General features: G+C 47.2%; 2 protein-coding genes across 11 annotated transcripts in view; one reads left to right on the top strand and one right to left on the bottom strand.

The window, feature by feature from the left end:
- Positions 1–1,417: 1,417 nt before the first annotated feature.
- hexim1 (HEXIM P-TEFb complex subunit 1) lies at positions 1,418–3,278 on the top strand. The gene has a single exon (XM_079177002.1). It carries the CDS (start codon positions 1,726–1,728, stop codon positions 2,818–2,820), a length of 1,095 nt encoding a protein of 364 aa, XP_079033128.1. The 5' UTR covers positions 1,418–1,725; the 3' UTR covers positions 2,821–3,278.
- Positions 3,279–3,929: 651 nt separating this feature from the next.
- The window catches only part of arhgap23a (Rho GTPase activating protein 23a), a 61,616-nt gene continuing 40,052 nt past the window's right edge, over positions 3,930–25,493 (bottom strand). For 2 of the 10 annotated variants that reach the window (XM_079177548.1, XM_079177543.1), the window contains exons 5-24: positions 25,016–25,094; positions 24,162–24,222; positions 21,051–22,701; positions 16,393–16,548; positions 15,320–15,431; positions 15,196–15,235; positions 13,987–14,124; positions 13,591–13,899; positions 13,433–13,494; positions 13,218–13,336; positions 12,697–12,815; positions 12,433–12,585; positions 12,231–12,309; positions 12,057–12,130; positions 11,840–11,929; positions 11,618–11,743; positions 11,471–11,512; positions 10,789–10,882; positions 8,015–8,046; positions 3,930–7,895 (exon numbers count right to left, since the gene is read on the bottom strand). In XM_079177548.1, coding sequence (XP_079033674.1) covers positions 6,471–7,895; positions 8,015–8,046; positions 10,789–10,882; positions 11,471–11,512; positions 11,618–11,743; positions 11,840–11,929; positions 12,057–12,130; positions 12,231–12,309; positions 12,433–12,585; positions 12,697–12,815; positions 13,218–13,336; positions 13,433–13,494; positions 13,591–13,899; positions 13,987–14,124; positions 15,196–15,235; positions 15,320–15,431; positions 16,393–16,548; positions 21,051–22,701; positions 24,162–24,222; positions 25,016–25,094 — 4,961 coding nt within the window. In that variant the 3' untranslated portion in view covers positions 3,930–6,470. Of the gene's footprint in view, positions 7,896–8,014; positions 8,047–10,179; positions 10,205–10,788; positions 10,883–11,470; positions 11,513–11,617; positions 11,744–11,839; positions 11,930–12,056; positions 12,131–12,230; positions 12,310–12,432; positions 12,586–12,696; positions 12,816–13,217; positions 13,337–13,432; positions 13,495–13,590; positions 13,900–13,986; positions 14,125–15,195; positions 15,236–15,319; positions 15,432–16,392; positions 16,549–21,050; positions 22,702–23,298; positions 23,494–24,161; positions 24,223–25,015; positions 25,095–25,493 lie in introns of those variants that run through there. The other 8 variants (XM_079177549.1, XM_079177544.1, XM_079177545.1 and 5 more) reach the window with 8 other exon arrangements.

The following is a 25,493-nucleotide window of genomic DNA, read 5'->3' as shown; positions in this document are numbered from 1 at the left end:
TAGACACATCGGCCTAGTTAGCAAATGGCTAACATTAGCAATTGCTGTAGCTAGTGGTCTTGTTATTAATTTACTTCGTCGCGTGTTCGCTGTAGCTCTATCGACAAAATGAATAACAAAGAAACACTTTGATTGAAACTGGTCGACAGTTCGTGGTTAATTAACGTTAACTTTAGCATTAGATACCGTGGATTTATGAACAGTATGGCGTTTGAGTCAACGTTGCTAGTCCTGGCTCGAAACTACTTGCTTTGCAACATCGTCTATACGTTTATTTTTGTTGCAACGTTAGTGCGTATGGCTACACACTTTATGAATTAATGCAGTGTTTAATTTGGGATCGACACAAACGTAGTTCTCATGTGCTAACTATCGTTAACACGTAGCTAACGTTAGCTAGCTAGCTTATCCTTAGCTGTTCACACGACACAACAGTGTAAATCTAACACTGCATTTCAAACTTGGATTGCGCAGAAATACTAAAAACTGATCTAAACCACTCCGTCCACTGGTAACAGGATTATTAAGGTTGAGACCGCCTGACCCACCCTTTAACAACGAGGGGCTTGGAGCTGTGCTCGGAGCGGCAGCTTGACAATAAATGTCGTTTGTTTACGCTGATTCCAGAGTTCACCCGAGCCCCTGTCCGACCATGTATCACTCCGCACGACACACACAATATTCAAACTGAAACGTTTAATGAGCCAACTGCCACCACAACGACGTATTTTTGTGCCACTAAACATGAAAAATAGTTGCATTTTGAAAGTAAGCTGTTTTTACTTATTTTCCAGTGTGAACATTCAACACGGACTAGTTTCCTTAAGAGGGTTTCTGCATTTAGCTTCAAATACAGGAGGGTTTTCATTGTATTACTTATTCGGCGTTAGACTGTGTGGTCTGCAAATGAAAGTAAGCCCTACTAATCCTACTTAAACAATATGCTTATTTATTCCAATGATCATGTGATGCCATTCGACAGTATTTAAATTAACTTGTATTTCGTAACTTTTCTCCGTGTCCCCTTTATTTGTAGATGGTAGTGTCCATATAATGCTCCGGACTGCTTTCTTGGTGTGGATTACGTACTTTTGATTGACTATTGTACTGTCCAATCAGAAAATACTTTAAGCTTAGCAACAGCAAAGTTATCCTCTTGTCCAATCAACTAAGAGAAGGGTGGACCTTATCGTGATCAAGTATCTGCCATTTGATTGGTTAAAATGCTCGTCAGTTATGGTGGACTTGTGGACTATGTAGTTCGATATGGAGGCCTCCGACAGTGCTTCATCGAAATTAAAACCACATGTCCCACAATCCAACGGGTGTTACAAACAGCTGCATCCGCACGGGTAGAGGCGGAGCAGCTATATAAGCACGAGCTCCCTCTTCTTGAGTATCACACTGGACACTGTTGTCACGGCGAAACGTCGTCTCCGGGTGAACGAGAGTTCTGACAGCAGCGAAACAGTTAATGGTAGTTAGCGACAGTTGCTCTGACAAACCCTTAGAGCAGTAACAAGTGTTTACTGTTCAGAACTTGTTACTTTTCATTTGCGAGAGTTTGTTGTCAGACTCTTAACTTTCTTTAGTGATTTTTGGAATACGTATATTTAGTTTAAATTGAGTTTACCGCATTTTAACGAACTTTTGAAGCTCAGTTTTGAGAGCAAGAACATTTTGTAAAATGTGTTAAAAGCGGAGCCATCGGAGCGGAACATCAGGATGACGGAGCCAGCGGAGCGGACCCATCACCTGAAAACTTCAGGCAGCCCATCAGGTGGGAGCAGCGGAGACGCGTTGGAGCATCTCCCAGACAGGAACCGTGGTAGACCGGAGAACGGCAGCAGGGGGCGACAGAGAGACCAGAAGCAGCAGCACTGTGGAGACATCAACACAGACAAGTTGTGGCAGAGGAAAGGCGGACAGAGGGGGGTGTGCCCTGCCTTCGCAGCCGGAAACGTGCTTCCAAAGTGCCCGATCGCAGCTCAGCCCCACCAGAAACCCGGTGTCCACGCAGTGGGTGACATTGATCACACCCCGCAGGACAAAAACGGCGAAGGCAGACCGCTGGAGGAGACTTTAAACCAGGCGCAAGAGGACAGCCACATCGACTCCGACACCGGCTTGGATGCGCGTCTGGGCAAGAAGAGGCACCGGCGCAGGACCTCCAAGAAGAAGCGCAACTGGAAGCCTTATTACAAACTTAACTGGGATGAGAGGAAAGCCCTGGAGGAGAAGGAGACGGCCAGGGCTTCCCGGTTGAGAGAGGAGATGTTCGCCAAAGGGCTCCCAGTGGCCCCCTACAACACCACCCAGTTCCTGATGGACGAGCACGACCGAGAGGAGCCCGACCTCAACACCGAGGTCAAGCGGCCCTCGGGGGTCGGCAGCCGCACGGAGGACACCGGCAGCGAGGAGGACTTGTTCGACAACAACAACGAGGAGGAGGACGATGACGACGGCAGCGGCGGAGGCGGAGGCAGCGACGGCATCGGGAGACCCGGGAACGCAGGCGGGGAGTTTCTCCAGAGAGACTTCTCCGAGACCTACGAGATGTACCACGTCGAGAGCCTGCAGAATATGACCAAGCAGGAGCTGGTGCAGGAGTACCTGGAGCTGGAGAAGTGCATGTCCCGGCTGGAGGAGGAGAACAACCGGCTGAGGCGCGCCGTGGAGCCCGGGGGTCTGACCGTGGAGAGCTCCCTGGTCCGGCTCGGAGAGCTGGAGAGGGAGCTGGAGAGACTGAGGGCCCAGAACACGGAGCTGCTCCTGCAGAACCAGCCGAGCAGTGACAGGGGCCACGTCGCAACCAATTAAAAGGACACAATTCACGGGGGGAACCCCCTTTTCAAAAAGGTAAAATATGGGACTGCTGCGTTTAAAAATAAATAAATCAGTTTTCTGTAATCAGTTTGTCATTTGGACGAAGAGTCCTTGCATTGCAATGCAATACTTGCCGTTTCTTTTCTATTTGGACTGTAAAGGTGTCCTGTTCAATTGTTTTGTTTTTCCAAGAAGAAATGTAAATATTTCCAAAATAAGATTCTTTTTATAAAGAGAATGTATTTGACAACACGAGAATATTTTGTTTGTTTCCCGGGTCAACTAATAATGCTGTTCCGTTTTTGAATTTAAAATAAAAACATCGTATGTTGCAAAAATAATTACAGCTAATTGGGTCAGCTTTTAAAAAAGACTGTTTTGCAGAAGTAAATTCCAGAGTGAATATTTTAACAGTTGTGTGTTGACATAAGTTCAAATAAAATTTTGAAATTCTCTTGTGATGTGTTGTAAAAGCCTGCTCTAGAACACAGGAAGTGTGAACCTGCGCGTGTCTTTATGTCCCGCGATACTAACAGTCGCAAAGCTTTTCTTATGGAGATCCTGAAACGGGCTCCGGAGAGGAAGAATCCACGGACTGTAGCGGGGGGAGGGGGGGGGGGATGTGATGGAGAGATGCTCTTTATGAAGGTTAACCCACTCCAGAGTTTAATCTAGTGGGGATGTTTTGCAAGAGGAAACGCTAGGTGGGTTTATTCCAGTATTTTGAAGCTTATTGTGTTCACAAGAGTGCTGGTCATCTCAAAAGCCAAATCAATAAATGTTTTATTAAAGCTCTATATTTCTGGAGTGATCATACGCTTCAGTAGATTCCCAGAATTGCATCTATTTTAACAGATTACATGACTATTAAACTATTCATGCGCGTTAAAACAGTCTCAGTAGTTACGGTGTATTTTGGGTGTAGTTAAGATAAAGTTTCCTTCACGTGCAGAGAGATCTGTGTCATTCCCCGTGGGGCGCGCGTGTTCATCTGCAGCCACTAGAGGTCGCCACACACGGCTCCTATTTTAAGCCTCACCCTCCCTGCACGAGTCACACCTACCACCTCTTAAAAACAAACACACGTGAGAAGTCCGTTTTAAACATAGTTCTGTTTATTTACATCATATAACCTTGCTTTAAAGCACACATCCATGAGGGAAATGGTTTCAGGTGGACGACCTTTAAGTCCAGTCATTTTCATATTAGTTATACTCCAAAAAAAAAAAAAAGCAATTCCAAATGTACACAATACAATATGTTACATATTAAGAAAGTATGTACAAAAAGACTTTAAAATACAACAATGAAACATAAGGTAAGAATCCGATTTCAGACAGCACGGCAACTTGTTGAGTTTTGTGATGAAGTCATAGGCGGTTAGTTCATCTGTGAGAAACATGGATGTTGTCTGGAGCCGGGCTCGTTAGGTGTACCATATTCACTCACACACACACACACACACACACACACACACACACACACTGTGGATCACTAGGCAGAGAGAGTGCTATGCCTCTCAGCAGCATACGCTGTTAATACCTGTGTTAAAGGCAAAGAGTGCATAGACATGTCCTTGGCTTAAAAGTGTGCTTTTTAATATATATTTTTTTTAGTTAGACTGCTTGTATTAAATGTACACATCTTTGGGTCAGTGCCTTAGTTATACCATCAACCACAGGAGAGAAGGGCGGGGACCCAAAAACGACAAAAGGAAACGGAAAGATAAGAACCGACCATGGCACCGCAGAACAAAAACACATTCCAGAAATCAGGCACTTGTAGAAAAAAAATCTTGAGGTAAAACAAGACCATAACTTATCATTTATTTATTATTATTATTTTTGACGGGGTTATTTGGTCAGATGAGTGACTCACGACTGAGGAAGTCGCACACCTCCTGTTTGTGTTATTTTATTTGTGACGGCAGATCAAGACGAGAGATGAAAAACAATAGATTCATTCTGTATTCGTTTCCTCTGGTGTAACATTTCCCCAGTCAGGTAGGATTTATTAGAGCCTGACCTTATGGAAAACTCCCCCTCATGTAAACCCCCCCCCCCCCCCCCGAGGTAATAAACGTGCAGACGGAAGCACCCCTCGGAGGAGATGTGCTGAAAACACAAAGATCACCACCGACCCAGGTGAAAATGTATCCGTTTGTATGCGCTACACAATATTTTGTAACAGTCTGTTAAACGCCGCCGGGCTTCTCTTTTACGAGAAGGAACACACTTCGACGTGAGCTCAGTAAATACGAGCAGATCTGTGGAGGCATTGCTCGGTAATCACAGACATGAATAACAGATGAGTTCAGCCATCACAGTGTGGCGCTGAGCTGCCTGCAAACCGCCCGATACAACGTAATAATTACCAGATTTCTTCTCTTGCTACATGTAGTTGCTTGTGTACATGTTGATGCAACATTGTTGGAAGTACAATCTCCAGAGATACTTGTTTATAAGACCATATCTCATGAGATAAAGGTTTTCTGCACAGCGCTGAGAATCAGAGAGGAAGGCCATCTATGAGGAAACAAGGAGTCACGTGTGTCTCCTGTGGACAGGTACACCCACATCAAGTAACAATAAAAGTGTTTTACTTTAATACAAAATATATATAATATATATATTGAATATAAAACAAAAAAAATATATATTAAGGGAAACATTTCAAGTAACATCTTGAAAGAAAATGACTCGTGCACTTTGTACGCACTTTTGTAAACCATAAAAAAAGGAACTAAAAAAGTAAAACAAATATGATAAACGTAATATTTATATTTACAAGGTTAACTTAACAAAGCTTTGTACAAATGTTACAAAATTGTTCAACACAAACACCTGCACGCTCGGACATGATCACAAATATTTGTTGCGCAAACACACACACACACACACACACACACGAACATTATTAACAAGTAGAGAGAGACGACTATGCTGTGTGTTTGTAACCTACTGTGTCTACTGTTTGGAGTATAAATGAGTGATTACAGTGTCTGTGGTCTGAGGAGGAACACGTTAGAAAGACTGAAAAATCAGTTGAGATCTCTTGAAGTAGTTTGAAACTGACCGATAACGTTTTGTTATTAGAAGTGTGTGTGTGTGTGTGTGTGTGGGGGGGGGGGGGTTGACTGTCTCTTCTGGCTCACTGAAGCAAAAGTTACCGTTAATAAACCCCACTTTGATAAGAAGCACCGTTCTCTCAAGAACCATCCAGCTCTGGTCACTTGAAGGGATTCGACCCTTTAATTAATGCCGTCTGTGAGCAGGAAGGCAGAGAAGACGGGAAGGACGCTCGGTTATCACTCAAATGAGAATTCTTGGCTGTGATGAGGTCTATTTGTGTCTCTGTCCTGTTTCTGTATTATTTCTATAAAAACACACATTTTGGAATAAAAAAAGAAGAAGAAAAAAAACAAAAAAAAGCTTTGGCAACACTGGAAAGCCCCTTGCCATGCAAATGGAGCTTATCAAAAAGAAAAGGGTGGGCTGCTCTTAAAGACCTGGTCAGTGGTACACTGTGCTGCACCCGGCAACTAACCCAGACCCTGTTCACGCTGCTGCCGGTCTACTGACCTGCAGGGAGTCAGCGGCTCAGCCTGGACCCCCGTACAGACGTGTGGGGTCAGCCGGCAGGGCTCACAGATACTGGTGGAATCTAGAGGTGGGTGCGTGACGGGTAGCCGGTCCTTGGTCGAGCCCGTCTGCATCCCGAGGCAGCCCTGGTGTTTTGACCTGGTTTTGAGTGATGGGAGACGGGGTGAAGTCGCTGACGGTCAGTGGGGGTCTCTTGTCAGAGATCTCAGTTGGGGAGGCCACCACGGTGTGTCTGCGCCAGGCGCGTCTCTTCCTCCGCGTCTCTGGCGACAGCGGTTTTCGCAGTCCCACCCTGCGCAGGTCGTCGGCCGAGCCCAGCAGACGGGCGCGGACCTGATCCGCCAGGGACCTGCCGCCGGGGCCGGTCGGGGTGAAGGAGGCGGCCTCGCTGGGCGGCAGCGAGGGCTTGGGCCGGGCCAGGCGCAGGCTCTCCTGGCTGCTGCCCGAGGAAGGGTTGGTCCTAGAGGTCTCCCTCCTCACTCTGGGTGACCCGGAACCGGCCCCGTCGCCGTCAGCCATGGCCCCAGACAGCTCCAGCAGGTCCAGAGAGCGAGTCTTCCCCTTCTCCGACTTCAGCTTCTTCCTGGCCAGAGTGTCGCACTGGATCAGCTTGTGGGAGTTGAAGGAAGGCCGCGAGTGCAGCCTGTGAGTGGTGGAGGAGGAGGAGAAGGAGGACGACGAGGGCGTGGTGGACCGCGCCCCCCCTTCGCTCCTGTCCGCGGAGTCCGGTGTGAGCGCGGTGGACGGGGCGAGCAGGTTTGTGGGCGAGAGAACGGGGGGTTTGTAGTGCGTGTAGAGGAAGCTGCGCGGCGTTGCCGGCGGCTGCGTGTTCACGGGTGTTGTCGGGTGTTTGTCGGGTCTCTCCTGGGTGAGGGAGCGCGAGGCGAAGCCGCTCTCGTTGTCCGTCTCGCTCACCAGCTCGCTGTGCTCGTCATCGGCATCGTCCCCCCTGCCCTCCGACCCCAGGCTACGGCCTAACGTGGAGAGGGTGGAGTAACCAGAAACAATAGAGCGTGCGTCCTCTGGAGCTCTCCACGGCGGGCCCTTCACCTCCGCCCGCGCCTCCTCCTCGTGCAGCAACACGGCTGCCTGCCTTCCTCCTGCCTCCTCCTCCTCCTCCTCTTTACAGCACGGCCGACTGGGAATAACCGCCGCCACCTTCTCCTCTTCTACCTCTTCTTTCACTCCGCTTTCAACAACTTCCTCATCTTCCTCTTCCTCTTCATCCTCGTCCTCCTCTCCCACTGCTCGAGGAGCAATGTCTCCCACAGGCGACTCTGCCTCCTCTTCCTCCTCTGCCCCTAAATGTCCGGCTTTGATTGGCTCGTGCTCAGAGTCGTCATCGGTGCTGCTGCCCACGCGGCGGCCATTGTGGCGCTTCCTGCGTTTGCGGCCCGTAACAGCCGACATGATGGACAGAGTCAGGAAGTCTTTGGGTGTAAGGTCCTTCTTTGACCCCCAAGAGCCCTGAAAAAGAAAAAGAATTAATTGACACAGTAATACTTGACACTTTATATTAACTACTGCGTGTGTATGTCGGTATAGGAACATCCAGAGTAACCGTGTGCCACGTTAAGAGATGTTACCTTTGATTTAGCTGACTCACTGTTGGTTGAGTCTGGGGAGAAGAGAATAAAAACATCAGTGGGTCAGAACCTTTGAAGTTAACAAAAAGGCCAGAACAGTCGCGGTGGAGGACACAGAGGCAGTTGGAGAGATCACCACTTTTTTTTTTTTTTTAAATCACAGAAAACTGCTTCTGCATGTTGCACTTCTGTCTGCACTTCAAACCCGGAAGTCACAGCCGGTGTTTCCCGTCAGCTGTAAAGGGGAAAACACCCGCTGTGACGTCACAGATGGGGTTGTGGCTTGAGCACAACATACTTGAAAGTCACATGTCGTCTTCCTGATTGCCAATTTTTTTTTTTATTACAAGACAAATTCCCCTACTAAAGTTGAAGGAACTCGCCTTCCTCTGTGCCCTCTGACCCTGACGGACCCCCGGTACACAGACACTGATTTACACGTGTGGACGAGACACAATGATTGGGTAAGCAGGGTTTGGTGTTGGAGGCATTAGGAAACCACGGCACACACCGATGACATCACAGAAAAAAACACTGATGACATCAATCAGGGAAAGAAGCGTTGGGAGGCGTGAAGGCAGAAACAATTTTTGAGTCCAGAGTACAAAGAACCACATTCCCTCACAACACAAACACAGCGATGCAGGATCAAAGCTGGTTTTGTCTTTCACGTAGTGTGGAATCAAAATCTTTGGGGAAACCCGGGGCTTTGAAGAGCTCTAGATGGAACCGTTTCTCACGAACCGACGACAACGATATCAATCCAGTTCATGTTGTGTGCCGCTTCCAGATGGTGGACAAACTGTCACCCTTCACCTGTGCTCTTCATATCAGTGCATCGCCCTTAAAGCTCTTTGGCTTTAACAAAACGCAGCTTAGCTCGGGTGATTCGCTGCTCATGGAGGAGAAGCAGGCTTCCACAGAAGAGGGGCGGCTGTCGCTCAGTGGGTAGAACGGTTGGTCCTTTAACTACAAGGCCGGCGGTTTGATCCCTGGCTCCTACCGTCCTCATGTCAAAAGTGTCCTTGAGTGAGACTTTCTGCTTTACAGCAGCCCACTGAGCTCAGGAATTAGTGAATTAGTCAGCAAAAAACAGCAACTTTGATAACAGACTAATTGTCTAAGTCATTCAACAAGAATAAATACAAAACATTGATTTTTGCTCTGCTCCCTAAATGTCTCTGTTTTACATCACTGCTTGGAGATGACGCCTTCGGCAAAATGGACGTACCTTTTTTCTTGCTATTTATAGACTAGAGAACCGATCCACAGAAACCGTTTCAGTTTCTGCTTCAACGGTTACTAAAAATCTGGGACCTATCATGAGACTAGGTCATCATTTCTGGTAACAGCTATGGTATTAATGACAAACATTTAGCATCTGATGGGTCAGTAAATGTTAAAATATCATAGCTGACCTTCTCTTGTTTTGCTAAATTTCTGAGGGACTTTACTTTGAAAGGTCACTTCTAGAATATTTGCTTATCCAAATAGATAAATGTGGATTTTGGCCTCTGTAAAAGGCCTTCTTCTTTGCGTGCAGATCTTGGCTTGGACCTCAATTAAACATTTTGGGAAACTAGGGCTTTTTGTTTGGAAGTTCACCTGTGATACAAAAAACCGTGGGTGAAGGGTGAAAGTGTGCGCCACTACTGAACCTCACACACACACACAAATCAGATCTCTGATGTCACTGTGGGCATTAAAACGGCAGGTCAGAAACGACGCCACCTAGAGTCCCTTCGGAGGTAAGCGGGGCATGAGGAGGCTGATGATTGGACTACGCTGACTGAAAATGCCCGAAGGATGAGTGGAGCAAAGTGCTCGACAACAAGACCACTAGCGGGGGAGTCGTCTCTCAGCGACAGACCACAGTTTACACTCCAGTGTCAGATGCAGCAGCTTTAACAGGCCATTAATTCATTAGTCCGACTGGGGCGACACTGAAGTGACATGTTCTTACAGGGACCTCCGTCTGACACTGAGAGGGAGACACTGAGTCTAAGGAGGGTAATGGAGACCATGGAGACACAAACCATCACCAACACCCTCTCTCTCACCCACACAAACACACATTATTTCACTTTCACAATATGATGCACAGACTCGGTGGCGCACACACACACACACACACACACGTATTGCCAGGGGAGTTCCCGTCCTACCGCAGTGGCTGCTCCACAGGCTCAGCTAAGAGAAGGAAATGCAGAAACGTACAGAGAAAGTGAAAGATGAGCAACGTGGGGGGGGGGGAGAGGTCAGCAGAACAGAAAGGAGAGACGTGTAGGCTCGCTATCAAACACAGAAACACTCCGAGTACTAACAGATGTCAGACTTTCATTTCTTATGCCGTGTTCTAGTTCTGTTGGAAAAGAGGGAATTCTGGCTTTAAAATTGGGACAAACTTCCAAAGACGGATCTCAATCAGGCGAGGAAACCGAGGTCATGTCATCACTTGGGATCATTATTTTTAACAGGCTTGTAAAGAGCACCATCTTAAGTCATTTACTTTTATGGATTCTTAGAAACATAGTCATTGGAGCAGGATTCTTTTACCGACTTGTTTTCTTGAGAATTAAGACTCAGTTCTGCTAATTAACATGCTAACGTCTGCCAGCTGTTTCACTGGAGCCCACACATTGTAATTATGGGACACTGGTGGGGAATTCCCTTCTTCCAGCTTGAAATGGAAAGCAGCATTAATTTGGGCTTGCGATTACATCTACCCAAATGCTATTGGTCGACTTGGTCAGAGCACTAAGCAGCGCGCTCACCTGAGGCCTCCCCGAGCAGAGCGGTCCTGCCAATGTTGGACAGCAGGTGGTCGATGTTGGGGGCGGGCTGCACGTCCTGCGTGTCCACCGGTGTCTGGACGGAAGAGACACAAAACAAAAGGCTGTGATTTACTGGGAAAACCGGGAAAACTGGGGATTCATACAGCGCGCAAGACTGTATGACTGTACAAAGCGACGTTTTGATCGGTGATTTCTACAGATAACGCTTTTGAAAATGTTATCTGTGCTCACAAAGGCAAAACTAAAAGGTCAAATCTAAACTGAAAAAGCACAAAATGCTCAATAAACATTTTAATTTGTTTCCCCTTTTTCAGGGACTTTCTAAGACTTACTATCATCGTCTTAAAACAAGACAACATAAGTTGCGTTTGCCGCGCAAGAATGCATAAAAAATTACTTAAAATAATATGAGCTGTTGAAGGAAGTTCACTCCCCCTCTGTGGGAGAAAATGATATTTAATGACTTGAAACAACGTGTTCAGATTCTGAGTTATTTCACACCAACTTGAAAAGATTCTCAGATAATGAAGTCACATACTGCACATTACTTGCAAGTTTTCAGGGCAACTGCGCATCCTCAACTGAATCTTTAAATAACCGTCTCCGCAGAGCATAAACGTTGTCAATGTGCAAGACTAAAGAAGCAAAACGGGAAGCATACCTTTTCATCCTTGTCTTGCTCTTCAGCGAAAAACCAGTTGCACTACGAGAACCACATGGAGAAAGAAATATTTATCTTGAAAGTGATCACGGGTAATTTGAATGTGTGTGTGTGTGTGTGTGTGTGTTGCCGTGCGGCCTCTCTCACATGTTGGATGAGCGTCTCTACTATCTTGTAGCGGTCAGGCATGTGCGTGACCATGTCTTTCATGTTGTCTTCAGATGTCCGAACCAGAGTCGGCCCGAACACCAGAGCCAGGTTACGGGGCTCCATCTACACGACGACAACAATGCATTAATACCGAAGATGTCCCAGTGATGCGTGATGATTATATTTTCATTTCATTTTTACAAACTGTCTTTGACGCACCTTGTTTTTATCCGAGCTGTCGGCTACAGTCTTCAGGTGAACAACCAGGAACTTCAGAGTGTGGTAATAATAATCTGGGAGGTCTCGGATCTGCCAAAGAAAAGAAGAAGAACGACAATATTGATAAACCCGTTGAACCTGCCAAACTTCCACACACACACACACATACACACACACACACACACACACTAGCAAAGTAATACAAACAAATACGTACCAGTTTCTTCATGGTCTTTAGTCTGTCTGATGCACTATCCATCCGGTTGGTGTCGATGAAGTCGTTGTACTTGTCTGTAACGAAATCAAACATTGTAAAATGCAGCGGTTTGATATGAATGCATGGCAGCACGAGTTGTGTGCGGTCGGCTTGTAGTGACATGTTCGAACAAACCGTTGGTGAAGAGCGGCTCTGGAAGTTTCCTGAAGAAGGATTTGAGCAAACTGCTGACAACATTGAGGTCTTGCCACTTCTGTGGACAGAAACAGAAAACAGAGCGGAGTCAGCGGTCAATCGTATTTTCCCTGATACGGTTGTGTTGAATGAAAACGGTTTGTGGTTCATCAAATGGACCGGTGTGTTCGTGTTTCCTCACCTCCTCTGTAGGGTTGATGTCGCATCCCTTGTTGAGCTGGTCCTGAAGTGCGGACACCATGGCGTTGTTCCCGGGGACTCGGTAGATCCCCGTGTACTCCAGACCCATGTCCTCCACCAGACCGCAGCAGATCTCCACGATCAACGGGATGAACTGAGATGGACACAGACGGAGTTTAAATAAAGAGAAATAAAACCTTCAGTGGTAGCAGTAGTAGTAGTAGTTTTACTGCATTCTGGTACGACAGACGATATTGAGGCTCACCTTGTTAATCACACCCGGCTGACAATCCTCCAACCTCACACCAAAAGCTTTAGGCCCCGACTTCTTTGTCTTCTTCATGATGTTGATTCCCCACGGAGACTTCGGAGGAGCGCTCTCATCTGAGGACAGTTCGGACCAAAAAGAACGTCACTGCTTGTCACAGAGCTTCAGTGTTTGCTTCTTGGTTTATCCCGTCCTTACATTTAAAGGCTCTCATCCATAAAGGGCTGTTACATTATTCTTACATCTGCAGATATATTAATCAAAGGATTGATTAAAAGAACACCTGCGGTTGTGTTATGACAGGAACTGATGTTTGAGCTAATACCCATGGATTATCTTAATTACCCAGAACCGTACCACCGTTTCTACCTAAAACTAGTCTTACAGGAGAAACAACGCTCTCTCCGGGTGGTAATAGATCTCATAACTTCTGGCATTCAATCAAAAACAATAATACAGTTTTATTTTAGCACAGTAAGTTAGCAGGTGTGTTTGATTAGTCTGTCCCTGACGCTGACCTTTGCCCTCTGGTTTGGGGGAGCGTGGCGCCCCCGCAGCGTTTTCCGCCTTGGTGTGCAGGAAGGGAGGCTTCATGCGGGACATCCTGGGAGAAGAGTCGGGCTTGCTGCCTGTCGGACTGCAGGGGGAGACAGAGAGACAGGTTAAATTCAAGCTGTCCGTCATGACAGCGGATGTGTGCGGATGATTCATGATCTGTTATCAGGGGGCTCACCTCTGCTTCCTGTAATCATTCAGCTTCTTATTGATGAGGGCCTGTCTGGATATACCGAGCTCCTGCAACGAACAAACACATCGGCGTTATAACCACACACTGGAGGCACACTCACAGAGGAGCTTCAAGTCTTAACAGGTGGAGGCGTGTCCTCTGACCTCGCTGTCCGTCTTGCTGTTCTCCCTGATGACCTTTATCCATTCCAGCATGTCCTCCCGATCCTCGGCCTGAAGCAGGTACTCGCAGAAGTCCTGTGTGGTGAGCCGCAGGGCGTGCTTCCGCTTGGTCTCGCTGTACGCTATGTCCACCAGGCAGCCCCGGATGCTGATCGGCTGCTCGTCCTCGGCGGCACCTCCGATCGTGGCCCCGCGGAGCACCGCCTCCCTCTTGTCCTTGTAGAGGAACAGCGAATGGGAGCGGAGCACGGAAAAGACTCGCTTCCACGGACGCATGCCGCTGCCCACCTTCTGTGAGAGAAAGAGGAGACGTGAGTGTTTGCTCGCTCGCTTTGAGCGCTTTTTCTGTCTCAAGCTCTTTTCTAAAATCACGCCCACCTTGCCCTTCTCTGTGAGGATTTGCTTGAAGTGCAGCCATCCTTCCTGCCGCACGTCGCTGTACGTAATGTTTCCCAGCTCTGAGGTGGAGTGGCGTTTAGATCGCACCTCCTCTGCTGTGCCGAGGTTGTCCAGAGACTGAAACACAACCGAGGAAATGTTCAGATCATTTGTTGATGTTCTTTTGTTGCCTTGAGACCTGAAAAAAGCCGTTAAATCTGAACTTTTTTCCCCTTTTGTTTCAGTAAGGTAATCAAAAGGTGTGATAACAGAACGCCACCCATTTCTGACAATGTATTAAAACCAAAGACACCAATTAAAAACCTCTTTCTCTTATGCCAAAATAATAATAAGAAGGATCTTTACTTGCTGCTGATAATGTTTTTGCCGAGGTGTCAACTTTATGTTCATTTTAAGGCCAAATCTTTACTGTCATTTAGTCAGTGCTGCTCAGGGTGTCATTGTAACCCGTGTTCCTCTGTGTTTGGCATATTTTGAATTTGAAATGTCTCCTTTTGCATTACATTACATCATGTTACAACTGATGCATCAGTAGCTGAGGCAGCCACTATTTGGCCTCTTTGTGCTGCTGTAGTGTAAGTTGCCAAACGCTGCTTTTAAATCTCACCTAAAAAAGGATTCCGCATTATTAAAGCTGACACTGAACAAATACGACTAACTCGAGTAGCTACATTGTTTTGATTCAAGTTTGAAACCTTGGTTTCAAAATGTAAATATCTATTACACTTTCTGATGAGCTGAGCATGTCACAAGTAACCTTTTCAACGGTTTCGGTGAATAAAGTGAAAGCAAAAGTAGTTGAGACTTTCAATAATCAAGATGAAAAGGAAATGAAGGGAAATGCCGTTTGCCATCATCTTGTACTGTGGTTGAAAGCTGCGTAGCTCACTTAAACGTCACTCAAAGCCTCAGGCGTTTACGCGGATCTCGTGTTTTAGGTGCTCTCACAACTATGATTTAACATCGCCACAGATTACATTAAAAAAAGTCTTAAAATTCCATTTGTATGCTTTAATTTGTTAAGCAAATACCGGTTAACTGTGTGTAAGCAGTTGCTAGTTTGTTAAATGTGTCTGTTAAGCTGCAGGGCATCGATATTTGTTTATAGTTTGTGTTCTTGGTTTGATAATCTGACAAAAGGAAAGCAGCGAGAAACAAGGACAGAGGAATGAAAGGCGAAGAACTCACCCCGTCTGTGAAGAAACTCTTCACTCTCTTTGGTAGCCTCCTGTCAAGTACAACAACACAACATGAGATGTCGGCCCGCACCTGTAATTCAACGGGTGCTTGTTTGAATCTCATCCGTACTCACGAGAAGACTCGGCCTTCCTCTCTGAACGTGTTGAGTCCTTCGTCGCATGACTTGGAGCGCTCGGTGGTGACGGCTAGAAGATAGGAGGAACGGCGACCGGATTTAATACTGCCTGCTCGGTGAGAGGATGAATGAGCGGAGAGAGAGAGAGAGAAGGAGAAACAAAGAGACAGAGAGAAAGACAGAATGTTGATGTAATGCCAATCACCAGCGTGGGTGGTGTTGGATTAGGAGAGGGGATAGCGAGGGAGGAAGCAGGAGGTGGTGGTGGTGGTGGAGGTTTGAGGTTTGGGTGGCGTAGTTAGGATGAACGATGGGGAGATGAGCTGGAACTGTGACGGTTAAATTAAATCAACTCTGGTCACTTTTCTCACCACTGGCATGCAGGTGTGGCGCCTGTAAACACAGACTGACGTGCATTTGTTTAAAGAAACATATCATGCGAGTTTATCCAATTTGACTAATCTGGGACTTAAATTCATCTGAAACACGCCGACTCTTTTGGGCTTCGTGCACAGCAAGACAAACAAAACAAACACAATCTGAGCAAACAAGTTTGTATGAATTCCTTTGTGTCAAACATGCAAGTCTATACATTCAGCATGCAAACATGTTCATCTTTTCCTTTCATTTAGCCTCAAAAGTCTTGTTTTGAAGGACACTTCTTATTATTTTTAGAATTAAGACAGCATTATTGGGAAAACTGCTTTTACTAGAATCATGACAAATCACACTTAATTCTGGAGAATTATTTAAACAATTTGATTTGAATTAGAAACTGGATTTGACTGAATTTGAGCAGAAAAAAGACTTTTAAGACTTATCGCAGGCAAATATAATTGATAAAATAGGAAACTAAGCAGTGAGGAAAACAAAAAATCCCCTAGACCCTCTTAAAATGTACAACTAACCAACCAACCAACCAACCAACCAAGAGGGATTTAAAATACCATGCATGATCAATCCTTCTCTGAAAAAGAACTCACAAATAAGAGACTTTTCAGCTGCATGCAGTGGGGAGGAAGGGAGGGAGGGAGGAAGGGGAGGGGGGGGGGGGGGGGGGGGGCACTCACTGCAGTCCTGTGAGAAGAGCCTAGTGAGGGGGAAGGTGAAGGTGGGGGAGGCGGGGCCGGTGACCACGGCGGGCGCCGAGTTCATGCCGCTGGATACCACGGAGGACGCCGGCACATGGCGGGCGCGCAAATCAGCACCTGGGCTGGTCGGCTCATCTGTGGGAGGGTGGAGGGGAGGAGGAGGAGGAGGAGGAGAGGGAGGGGGGGGGGGATAGGTTAGGTGTTAGAGAAAAAGGCCAGAATGGAAGAAGAAGGATATTAAAAAGGGGGTTAGATCAGGAGAAGGTATGTAAGGAAGAGGAACGACGAGGAACCGCAGGGTTACCGTCACAGATACTAAACAGGAAAATTCACTTCACATTTTCAATGTCTGTCGCCTCTTCTATAAATCTTTCATCTGCAAAATCAACACATACGACAATCATACTCGAACACGACCCATTTCTGGATTCCAGTGCACAAAAGGACAAACCACAAACACAAGATTCTACGCTCATTTACAAATGCACTGAAGAAACTAGAGGATTGAAAACCTCGGCAACTGTGTCCGGAACGAAATAACACGAAGGCAACCAACAAGAGCAAACAGTTTGCAGAGCAGCAGTACCTGAGTCGCCTGTTGCCATTGGAAGAGCTCGTCAGTCTCTAACGGAGGCGGTTTTGTAACAGAGATTTACTGGCTCCAGGTTTCAGTTCTTTATTAAATCTACAGCACTGTGTGATACACGTGAGGACACATGCAGGAGAAACGCCACAATCGAACAAAATATGCATATTGTGGATAACTGTGTGTAGATACTTAGTGCTAGTTTTATGATGTTGTGTTTGAGACGACAAAAAACCTAAAAGCAGAATATATAGGTCACACAGGCTACAAGTGTTCAACAGTTCAGGCTGATGCAAAGGGATATGAAACCGCAACACACACACACACACACACACTCTCTCACACACTCACTTCCTGGCTGACAGATAAGAGACAGGTCTACTATTTGCATTCAGTGAGGAGAAGCTGGATTTGCTGGTGACTTTTTATACTGTGAGGATTGAGTTGCTGCAAAGCTCCAGTGTGTTCTCTGTGTAAACTGCAGAGGGCAGCACAGCCTCTGCAGACTGGAGGGACTCTGAGATCCAGCACAGACCACCACAAAGCCTTTTTTGTAAATTCTTGCTCCGCTCTCATCTCACTCCTGTTCAGATTTAATTTTTTTTTTGTTACCTCTCTGTCCCAGCAGCTTCCTGTAATCGTCCCTCAACTTCTTCTCTTTTCTCTCCGTCTCTCCTACCATCGACCACCCTTGCCGTTCTATTCTTCACTCCTGTGCACACTAGAGTCCGACATCAGGCGGAAAACATTTCCAATCTGGGGTGAGGAATCTGCCTGTTTACAGCGCTGCCCAGAAATAGCCGGGCTGTGGGTTTAACAAAGGCCGTCATTAACAGGCAGCCAGAGAGTGAGCTCAGAGCCACAAGACAGAGACGGACCAGCAGAGGGGAGCAACATGCTGCAGCACACTCTGCCACAACTCGACAGGACATCCTGCATACAAGTCCTTACTGTGAAGATATGCACCATACACATATACATATATATATATATATACATATATATATATATTCCAGTCTGGGGATTTTTACTTATTCAGATACATTTGACAAAAAGACTACATCAAAAGTTAAGGGTTGAGTTTTCAAATTCCTTCAAAACTCCTTACTAAGCACATGGCCAGTCTTTACTTACTAGAGCAGGAGTTAGGGAACCAGCATCTAAATTTAACTTGTTCCTTTACCTATTTTGAGAAATATGTTTTTCTGCAAAACGTTCTTTTTTGACAGAATAAACTTCTCTAATGTTAAATGCTGTACAGCTGAACTTTGCCAACAAATTATGGTTCAAACTCTATTATTCAGACTGAAGTGAAGATTCTCTTCTGCTGATTATTTTCCTTATTTATTGATTCATCGTTTGGTCAATAGAATGTCAAAAAATAGTGAAAATTCAAATCACAATTTCCTGAAAGCCCAACGTGACCACTTCAAACACCAAGTTTGTTTCGACCAATCATTGAGCAACTAATATTTACCATTTTAGCTTCAAAAATGACATTAACGAGTAATCGATGAGCAAAGTAGTTGTCGATTATTGGTTAACCGTTTCAGCTTTACAAAAATCTGATTCAAACGGAGAGAAAAAAAAAAAACAGACATCTTGTAAAAGAGACCAAGAGGCCACAAGAGGCCTTGTGGAAGCCAGGACAGAAGGTCCTGGTCCTGGTCTGGAGTGTTCAGGGTCCAGCTAGTAAAGACAGTCATAGACTGAACCCCCTCACACACCCACACAGACACACATCACCCAGAGCAGCACAACAGCAGCATTAAGGGCGGGAGCTGAGAGAACGGGCCCCTTCTGTTCCCCCACAAGGACCGCCACAAAAACCTCTTGGTAATTTACAGCTTAGATTCATGTCGAAAGACTCCAAGTGGGTACAGAGTGAAATACTTCATCTGTGAACATGCCCCTTCTTGTTTTATTCACATTGTATGAGCTACAGAAATAAAAGAAAATACTGCATTTTCTATATCTCTATACTAGACGTCGTAAAAACACATTAGCCGGCAGACACAGCCTGCCTTTGTGGTCTGTACCTCCCAGACATCTGTGCTTTGCAGACGCGAACGACAAAGAACGCCTATTAAATCACATATCCCCAAACAGGCCCCCAGATCATATCGGCATCTTTGTCAGAGAGATAACGAGATGGAGAAAGACAGAGAAGAGAAAAGTGATGTTCTCGTCTTTGGGGAGACTCTAGCCTAGTTTCAGTTTATGGCCATAAGACGTGTCCCGGCCTGCAGCTCTGACTGCCAGGTTTCATCTAATTCAGGTGAAGGTACGAGGCAAGAATGTGCTCTGACAGACGGACTGAGAGAAAGCAGAGAGAGATTCCTCCTGCTTTGCAGAACCCTTCTGGACTTTCTCTCTTTTAAATTACCTTTTTTTTCTGGCCCGAGCGTGGCTGGGCTCAAATATCAACGCTCGTTCCCATGTTGGGTCAAAGAGTCCGAGGCAGCTAATTTGAATCTATTGGGCATCGGGGTAAGCGGCGGTTGTTTTCCCTCAGCCTGTGACACAGCTCACCTGACCGACGAACGTTATTTGCGTATGGTTTGACTTAAAGGCTGCTGTACAAGTCAAGTGAGACAAGGCAACATAAAGCCTTGCGAAGCCCCTTCTCTTTGAGTCTTTTCAGAGCGGGGAACAAGCTGGGACATGACCTCAATCACTGACACCGACATGTAGGCTATAACTGTACGGTGCATATTCATGCAAACAACCTCATATAGGCAAAGAACTACATACTGTACCCTGCATGCACTCAAGCTATTACAGATTGTCAGTATGGGTTCATGGCTAAATCATTCAGGGTACTCTAAACATAACATTTAGTTTCACTGCTTTTAATTAATCCAAATTTCTGCGTGGTCCATAAAAAAGCAGATTAAGTCTTTTAGGAGAGGATTAAAAGTGTTCTTTCCTTAGATGTAATTTACAGGCAAAATTACACAATGTTGAAAGGGAGCCGAACTGTAATGAAGACGCACATGAAAACGATTAGAGGCAGCACGTTTTTTTTAAATCAAAATTGTCAATAGTCAAAAGATGACACAAGACTAAGAGTCTACAGCCGTGCTTGCTGCCCTGTGATGCTGTACGGTGGCGCTTTAAGCTAAATGCTAATGCTAGCATGGCATTATGCTCACAATGACAATGCTAATATGCTAATGTTTATAATGTTCACCGTGTTCTATCTTTGTTAAGCGTGTTAGCATGCTAACATTTACTATAAAAAACAGTAACTGACTAAAAGATGACAGGCATTATAGAAGATCACGAGCAGTACCTGCTGACACACACACACACACACACACACACACACACACACACACACACACACACACACACACACACACACACACACACACACACACACACACACACACACACACACACACACACACACACACACACACACACACACACACACACACACACACTCAAGGATGTCAAGACTCCACCTCATTTCCTCAGCATGGTGAGGTGACCTTAGAGACCAGGGGCAGGCAGCAGGATTAGGGAATTCCCATCAAATATGATTCAATCAAACCACTAATACTGTCTGTAAGACCGCGGGATGTACCTGTATTACCCAATGCAAACATTCACAGACAAACACGCACACACACACACACACACACACACACACACACACACACACACACACACACACACACACACACACACACACACACACACACACACACACACACACACACACACACACACACACACACACACACACACACACAATCTCTCTGAGAGAATGAAAACTGCATCTGAGGAGAGCCTGGAGCCTCAATAGACAGACAAGAAGGAAATTAAGGAAACACACACATTCCCCTAAACTCATAATTCTGTCTGAATTAAAGCTTCTGCATTTCATCTCAGTAAAGCTTTCACTAATATTCAATAAACACTCCAGTGTGGATTACAATTTAGAATGGAAGCGATGAAATCTCAAGGTCAGTTGGAGTTTTTGAGAGCGGATTAAGGTGTAAGAGAAGCCACACGAGATGAAGCTCGTACATTCCTTGCTTACCTATGAAGGGGATCGAGGCCAGGGAGTCGTCCTCTATGGGGAGCGGGGCGAGGTTGCCGTTTGGTTTGCGCGGGGCTCCATCTCCCTTGGAACCGGGGGCAGGAGCCGCGTCCTGGGGATCAGGAGAAAACAAAGAGGGTTCTAGCCCGTCCATGGGCAGCGCGTAGTGAGGGTGACGCATGCCGTGGGCGTTCCTCCGCCCGGTGGGAGGTTTCTGCCTCAGCACCACTTCCTGGGTTTGTGCCGCCACCGCCTCCGCCTGCCCCTCCACTGACCCTCGTTCCCTCTCGTGGTTTGTTGGCCTGTACGCTTTGTCCTGGGATTCGGGGGTGGCAGAGGCAAGGGGGGACGCGGCAGAGGCAGTGAGGGGTGCCGTTGTGCCCTCTGGGGGGCTGGTTTTAGGCGTTGGGTTCCAGTTCATGTGAGGGCCGGAGTACGAAGGGTCCCTGAACGAGTGCGCTTGCTGCAGGATCCGGCCCGTCTTGCGGTAAAAAGAGGGGCTGTAGCTGCGGTAGCCCACCGGCTGGTCGTCCATGCTCTGCCCCGGGGGGAGCCGCCTGCTCTGGGGGGCCGCCTGGTGGGACTGAGGCTGGGAGTGGGCCTGGGTGTGATTCTGGGGGTGGTGTTTAGAATGTGACTGTGTGTGTCGGGACATCGGAGGAGCTTGTGCTGCAACGAAGTGGCCCTGCCTCGGATGGGCGTCAGTCCTGGGGGGCGGCTGGGGAGCCTGCTGGGGAGCCTGCTGGGGCCATGAGGGCCTCTCAAAATGAGGTGAGACCAGTCCAGCTGCTGCTCGGTCCAGCATCTCTAACGAGCGGCCGTGGCGATCGTACTGGGCTAGCAGGTTTTCAGAGCGTGTTCGGGTGTAGTTGGTGGCAGGTGGGCCCCTACCTGGGCCCCCCTCCCAGTCTCCATAGGACCAGTAGGGCTCTCCCTGGGGTCCTGGTCCTGACTGCTGTAGTAACATCAGAGTGTCCTGGGAGGCGCTGTGCGGGAAGCCACCCGACCGCTGCTGCTGCCTCCTTGAGTCACTGAGCCGGTCCTGAGAGTAGCTGCGGTGGCGGGTCTGCATGCTGCGTCCTGGGCGCTCGGGTACCTGGTTGTGGTACCAGGCGGAGAGGGCCTGCTGGCAGCGCTCGGTGCGAACATGGCTGAGCTGGGGCAGGGGAGGACTGGTCCAGGCTGAGCTGGACTTGCGCGGCTGAGCCTGAGAGGAGCCGACAGCGTGGTGGTTCGAGTAGTGGACTTGCAGCGGGCTGGACAAAGGGCCTCCTGATGAGGAAGAGGAAGAGTAGGAGCGCCCCCTGGTCTGGCCCTGAGGCTGCTGGCTGGTCATACCGTACTGGATCTCCTCTGTGCGGTGGGCCGGGCTGCTGTGACCCACACCTCCTGGCTCTCCTGCCCGTCCTTCCTGCCAGCTGGCGGGGCTGCCCACAGCGGAGCGGTTGTCCAGGGGCGAAGAGGGGCTGGAAGAGCCTGGCCAACGACTCCAGTTATCCAGCTGGTTCTGGCACATGGAGCCAGACGGAGGGGCTCCAGCAGGGGTCGTGGCCTTGGTGTGTGGGTAACAGAGGGGAGGCGGTGGTGGGAGGTACTCGGCTCCCCCTGTGTAGGGTTCGTTGCCTGTCAGGTAGGCATCCTGGGAGTATGCCTGGAAGAGGGGAGGAAGATGGAGGAGAAGTGAGATAAGACAGAATGAACGCTTGAAGAAAAGGTGAGTGTGCGTGGCGGCGACGACGACTCTAACTAATTTGCTCTTATGGTAAACAAGTTCGACAACAACACTGACCAAAACTCTTTGACACGCTAAGACAACCTCATGCCTCCGTACATTACACAACAAGCCTTTAGGTGGAAAGACCTCTCAGCTCAACCCCTTCACAGTTTGTCTCTGCTCTGAGCACAAACACATGCTAGTTAGCAAAATGCATGAACTGCCTCGAGCAAAAGTCACAACACTCACTGTAACAGCAGCCGGTAGCAAATGTCCCCGACAATGTTATGTATACACACACACACACACACACACACAGGATATGTAATCGCAGTGCGGCACTTTAGGACTGTCCATTGCAAATAAACAAGTGTATAATCAACCGACTACTTTATGAATTAGTCACACCGTCTCATTGAAAGCATTATTTACAACTTCATAACACCAGAGGGACAAAAACAGACGAGCTATGATCCCCTTTCCACCCTCACGATTAAGTAAAGCTAAAATCACAGACAAGTTGTTAATGTATACCTGCACCAGCAAACAGAATCCTCAATCTTTCCTCAGGTTGCGCGTTTAGCTCGTAGTCGCCACAAACAGAGGAGGAGGAAGAAGACCACAAACACGCCTGCTGCTACAACCTGCCGCTCTTCTCCCAGACACGTTCAACCGTTTCCCTTGTCTTCTATCACTTTTTGTCGTACGTTTTTTTTTTTTTTAATCTGTTGTTCCTTGTTTTCTCCTCTGTCGGATCGTTCCAAACTCCCTCTCTCCTCCCTCTCATACTCTGACTTACTCCACCCTGTGGGAGTGTGGAAGGAGGCGCAGCACTGCTGATGTCATGCTAGGAATGCAGCAGATACAGGCGAAGCAGCGAGGGGAGGAGTGGAAGGACAGAGGAGTGGGTTTATAATGTTAAGATATGGCAGTTTAAACGTAAAGGGAGAACCAAGGTTTGGCCTCTTTTCGAGCAGGGACACTGATGTTTCTGCATGTGTGACAAGGATCACTCAAGTCTGGTGATATCTGGTGTTGTGTGTTGACATGTTGCGCCGGGTTAATGGGAGGGGTGAGGGTTGATGCATGTCTGATCATGCGAGCGACCTGCGGAGCGACAAAAATGTGCTGTACAGTACATGGGTGTGTGAACGAGCAGGGAGCTGTTTTTTTTTGTATTTTTCAAATCTAAGCTTCGACAGTCGCGATACCAGTGGCTTTTAATGAACCCGTGATGTAATCTAGAACGCAGAGCAGAGAGCCTCCAAGTCACTCTGCAGCCATTCCGACAAACTCACTCGACAATGAGCTCGCTTTTCAAGTATCTAAGTGTGCAAATGCATGATGCGTGTGGGTTAGTTTGTTCAGAGAAGGTGCGTGAAAAATCCCATACTCACACTTACCAACTGAAGCACGTCTTCATCCTTTGGCATAATGGAGAGCTCCAACACACTTTCACTGTAAGACGTGTACAGGGGAGGAAGAAGAGGGGAGGACGGGAAGAATGAAGACAAATAAGACGCAGAGGTGAAAAACAGGCTCACATCCAATATCATTTTTTTATTAATCCTCTTCTAATTTATAGAAATGTTTAACTAAACTAAAACATCAACAGCTGAAGTGGACACCAGCTGGGGACGCACAGAGCCGATCCGTCGACGCTGTATCGGGCTTCATTGACTTCATCAAGCGGATCGGGTATCGGCCAGACGCAACCGATCCACATCAAACACGATGATGTCATGATTTACATTCAGTACCACAGCGATCCCCTCATGCTACCTTACATAACGATGTTCTTAACGAGCTCCATGCTGTGAGGGAAACAGATCTTTTAGTTTGGGAAAAGGCGAGCGCCGGTATCAGATTGGGAGTTGGTACCAGCAGTCTGAGCTGTGCTGCAGCTGACCTCTCACCCTCCCTGTGGATTTTGGGGTCTAAAATAACTGATCGTAAAATGTCAGAATCTAATCCAAGCATTTGAATAGAAAAAGGTCACCAGGATTAAACCTTCCAGAGTCCAGTGTCACTTTTCCAAGCCTCTGAATTCCCCTCTGGAGAGCCACGGTATCCGTCTTTGAGACCACGAGTGAGGAGACTACGCTGCTTCAGGCTACTCTTTTTTTGAAAAGGCGAATACTAGCGACTACGTGTGTGCGAGTGTCACGTCGATGGTAAAGACAAAGCAAACAGATGGTTCTCTGAATCAACACAGCGACGGCTCGAAGTGCTGATAGGCAGGAGGTCTTACCTGTTCTGGATGAGGGCTATCACCTGCGAGTACGTCTTTCCTAGAACACTCTCTCCGTTCACTTTCACCAGCCGATCCCCTGCAAGACACGGACGTGAAATCATATCGTATCCGGCACATTTTACAGGTTATGCAGGAGGTCTGGATGTTGACCTGTGACCTCTTAAGCAGGTGCAGACCTCCGGGCGAGAGAGACACACGAAGCAGGGACCAAGGCAGCTGTCAAAACTTGAAAATTCAGTTGTGGAAATAAGTTGCAATTTAATTTACTACAAAATCCTTTTTATTTACGTTCTAATGGCCAAAGTGTGTCCGATTTCAACAACAACATGCGGGCAAAACATTAAGTCTGTTATCTATGTTAAGTGAGGCATACTAAAGGCCTGTTCACACCAGCGACAAAACAAAAAATTAAAAGAAAATACAGAATATTCTTTGACTGTTTTTTCACTTTCAAATCTTTCGCACCAAGACTAAC

This window comes from Pholis gunnellus, assembly GCF_910591455.1.
Source record: "Pholis gunnellus genome assembly, chromosome: 17".
NCBI lineage: Eukaryota > Metazoa > Chordata > Actinopteri > Perciformes > Pholidae > Pholis > Pholis gunnellus.
Note: the sequence above shows the minus strand (reverse complement) of the source record. Positions and strands in the feature narration are given on the sequence as shown.

Bases quoted from the DNA above. Each gene is read 5' to 3' on its own strand.
- hexim1 (XM_079177002.1), top strand. From the start codon at position 1,726: ATGACGGAGCCAGCGGAGCGGACCCATCACCTGAAAACTTCAGGCAGC.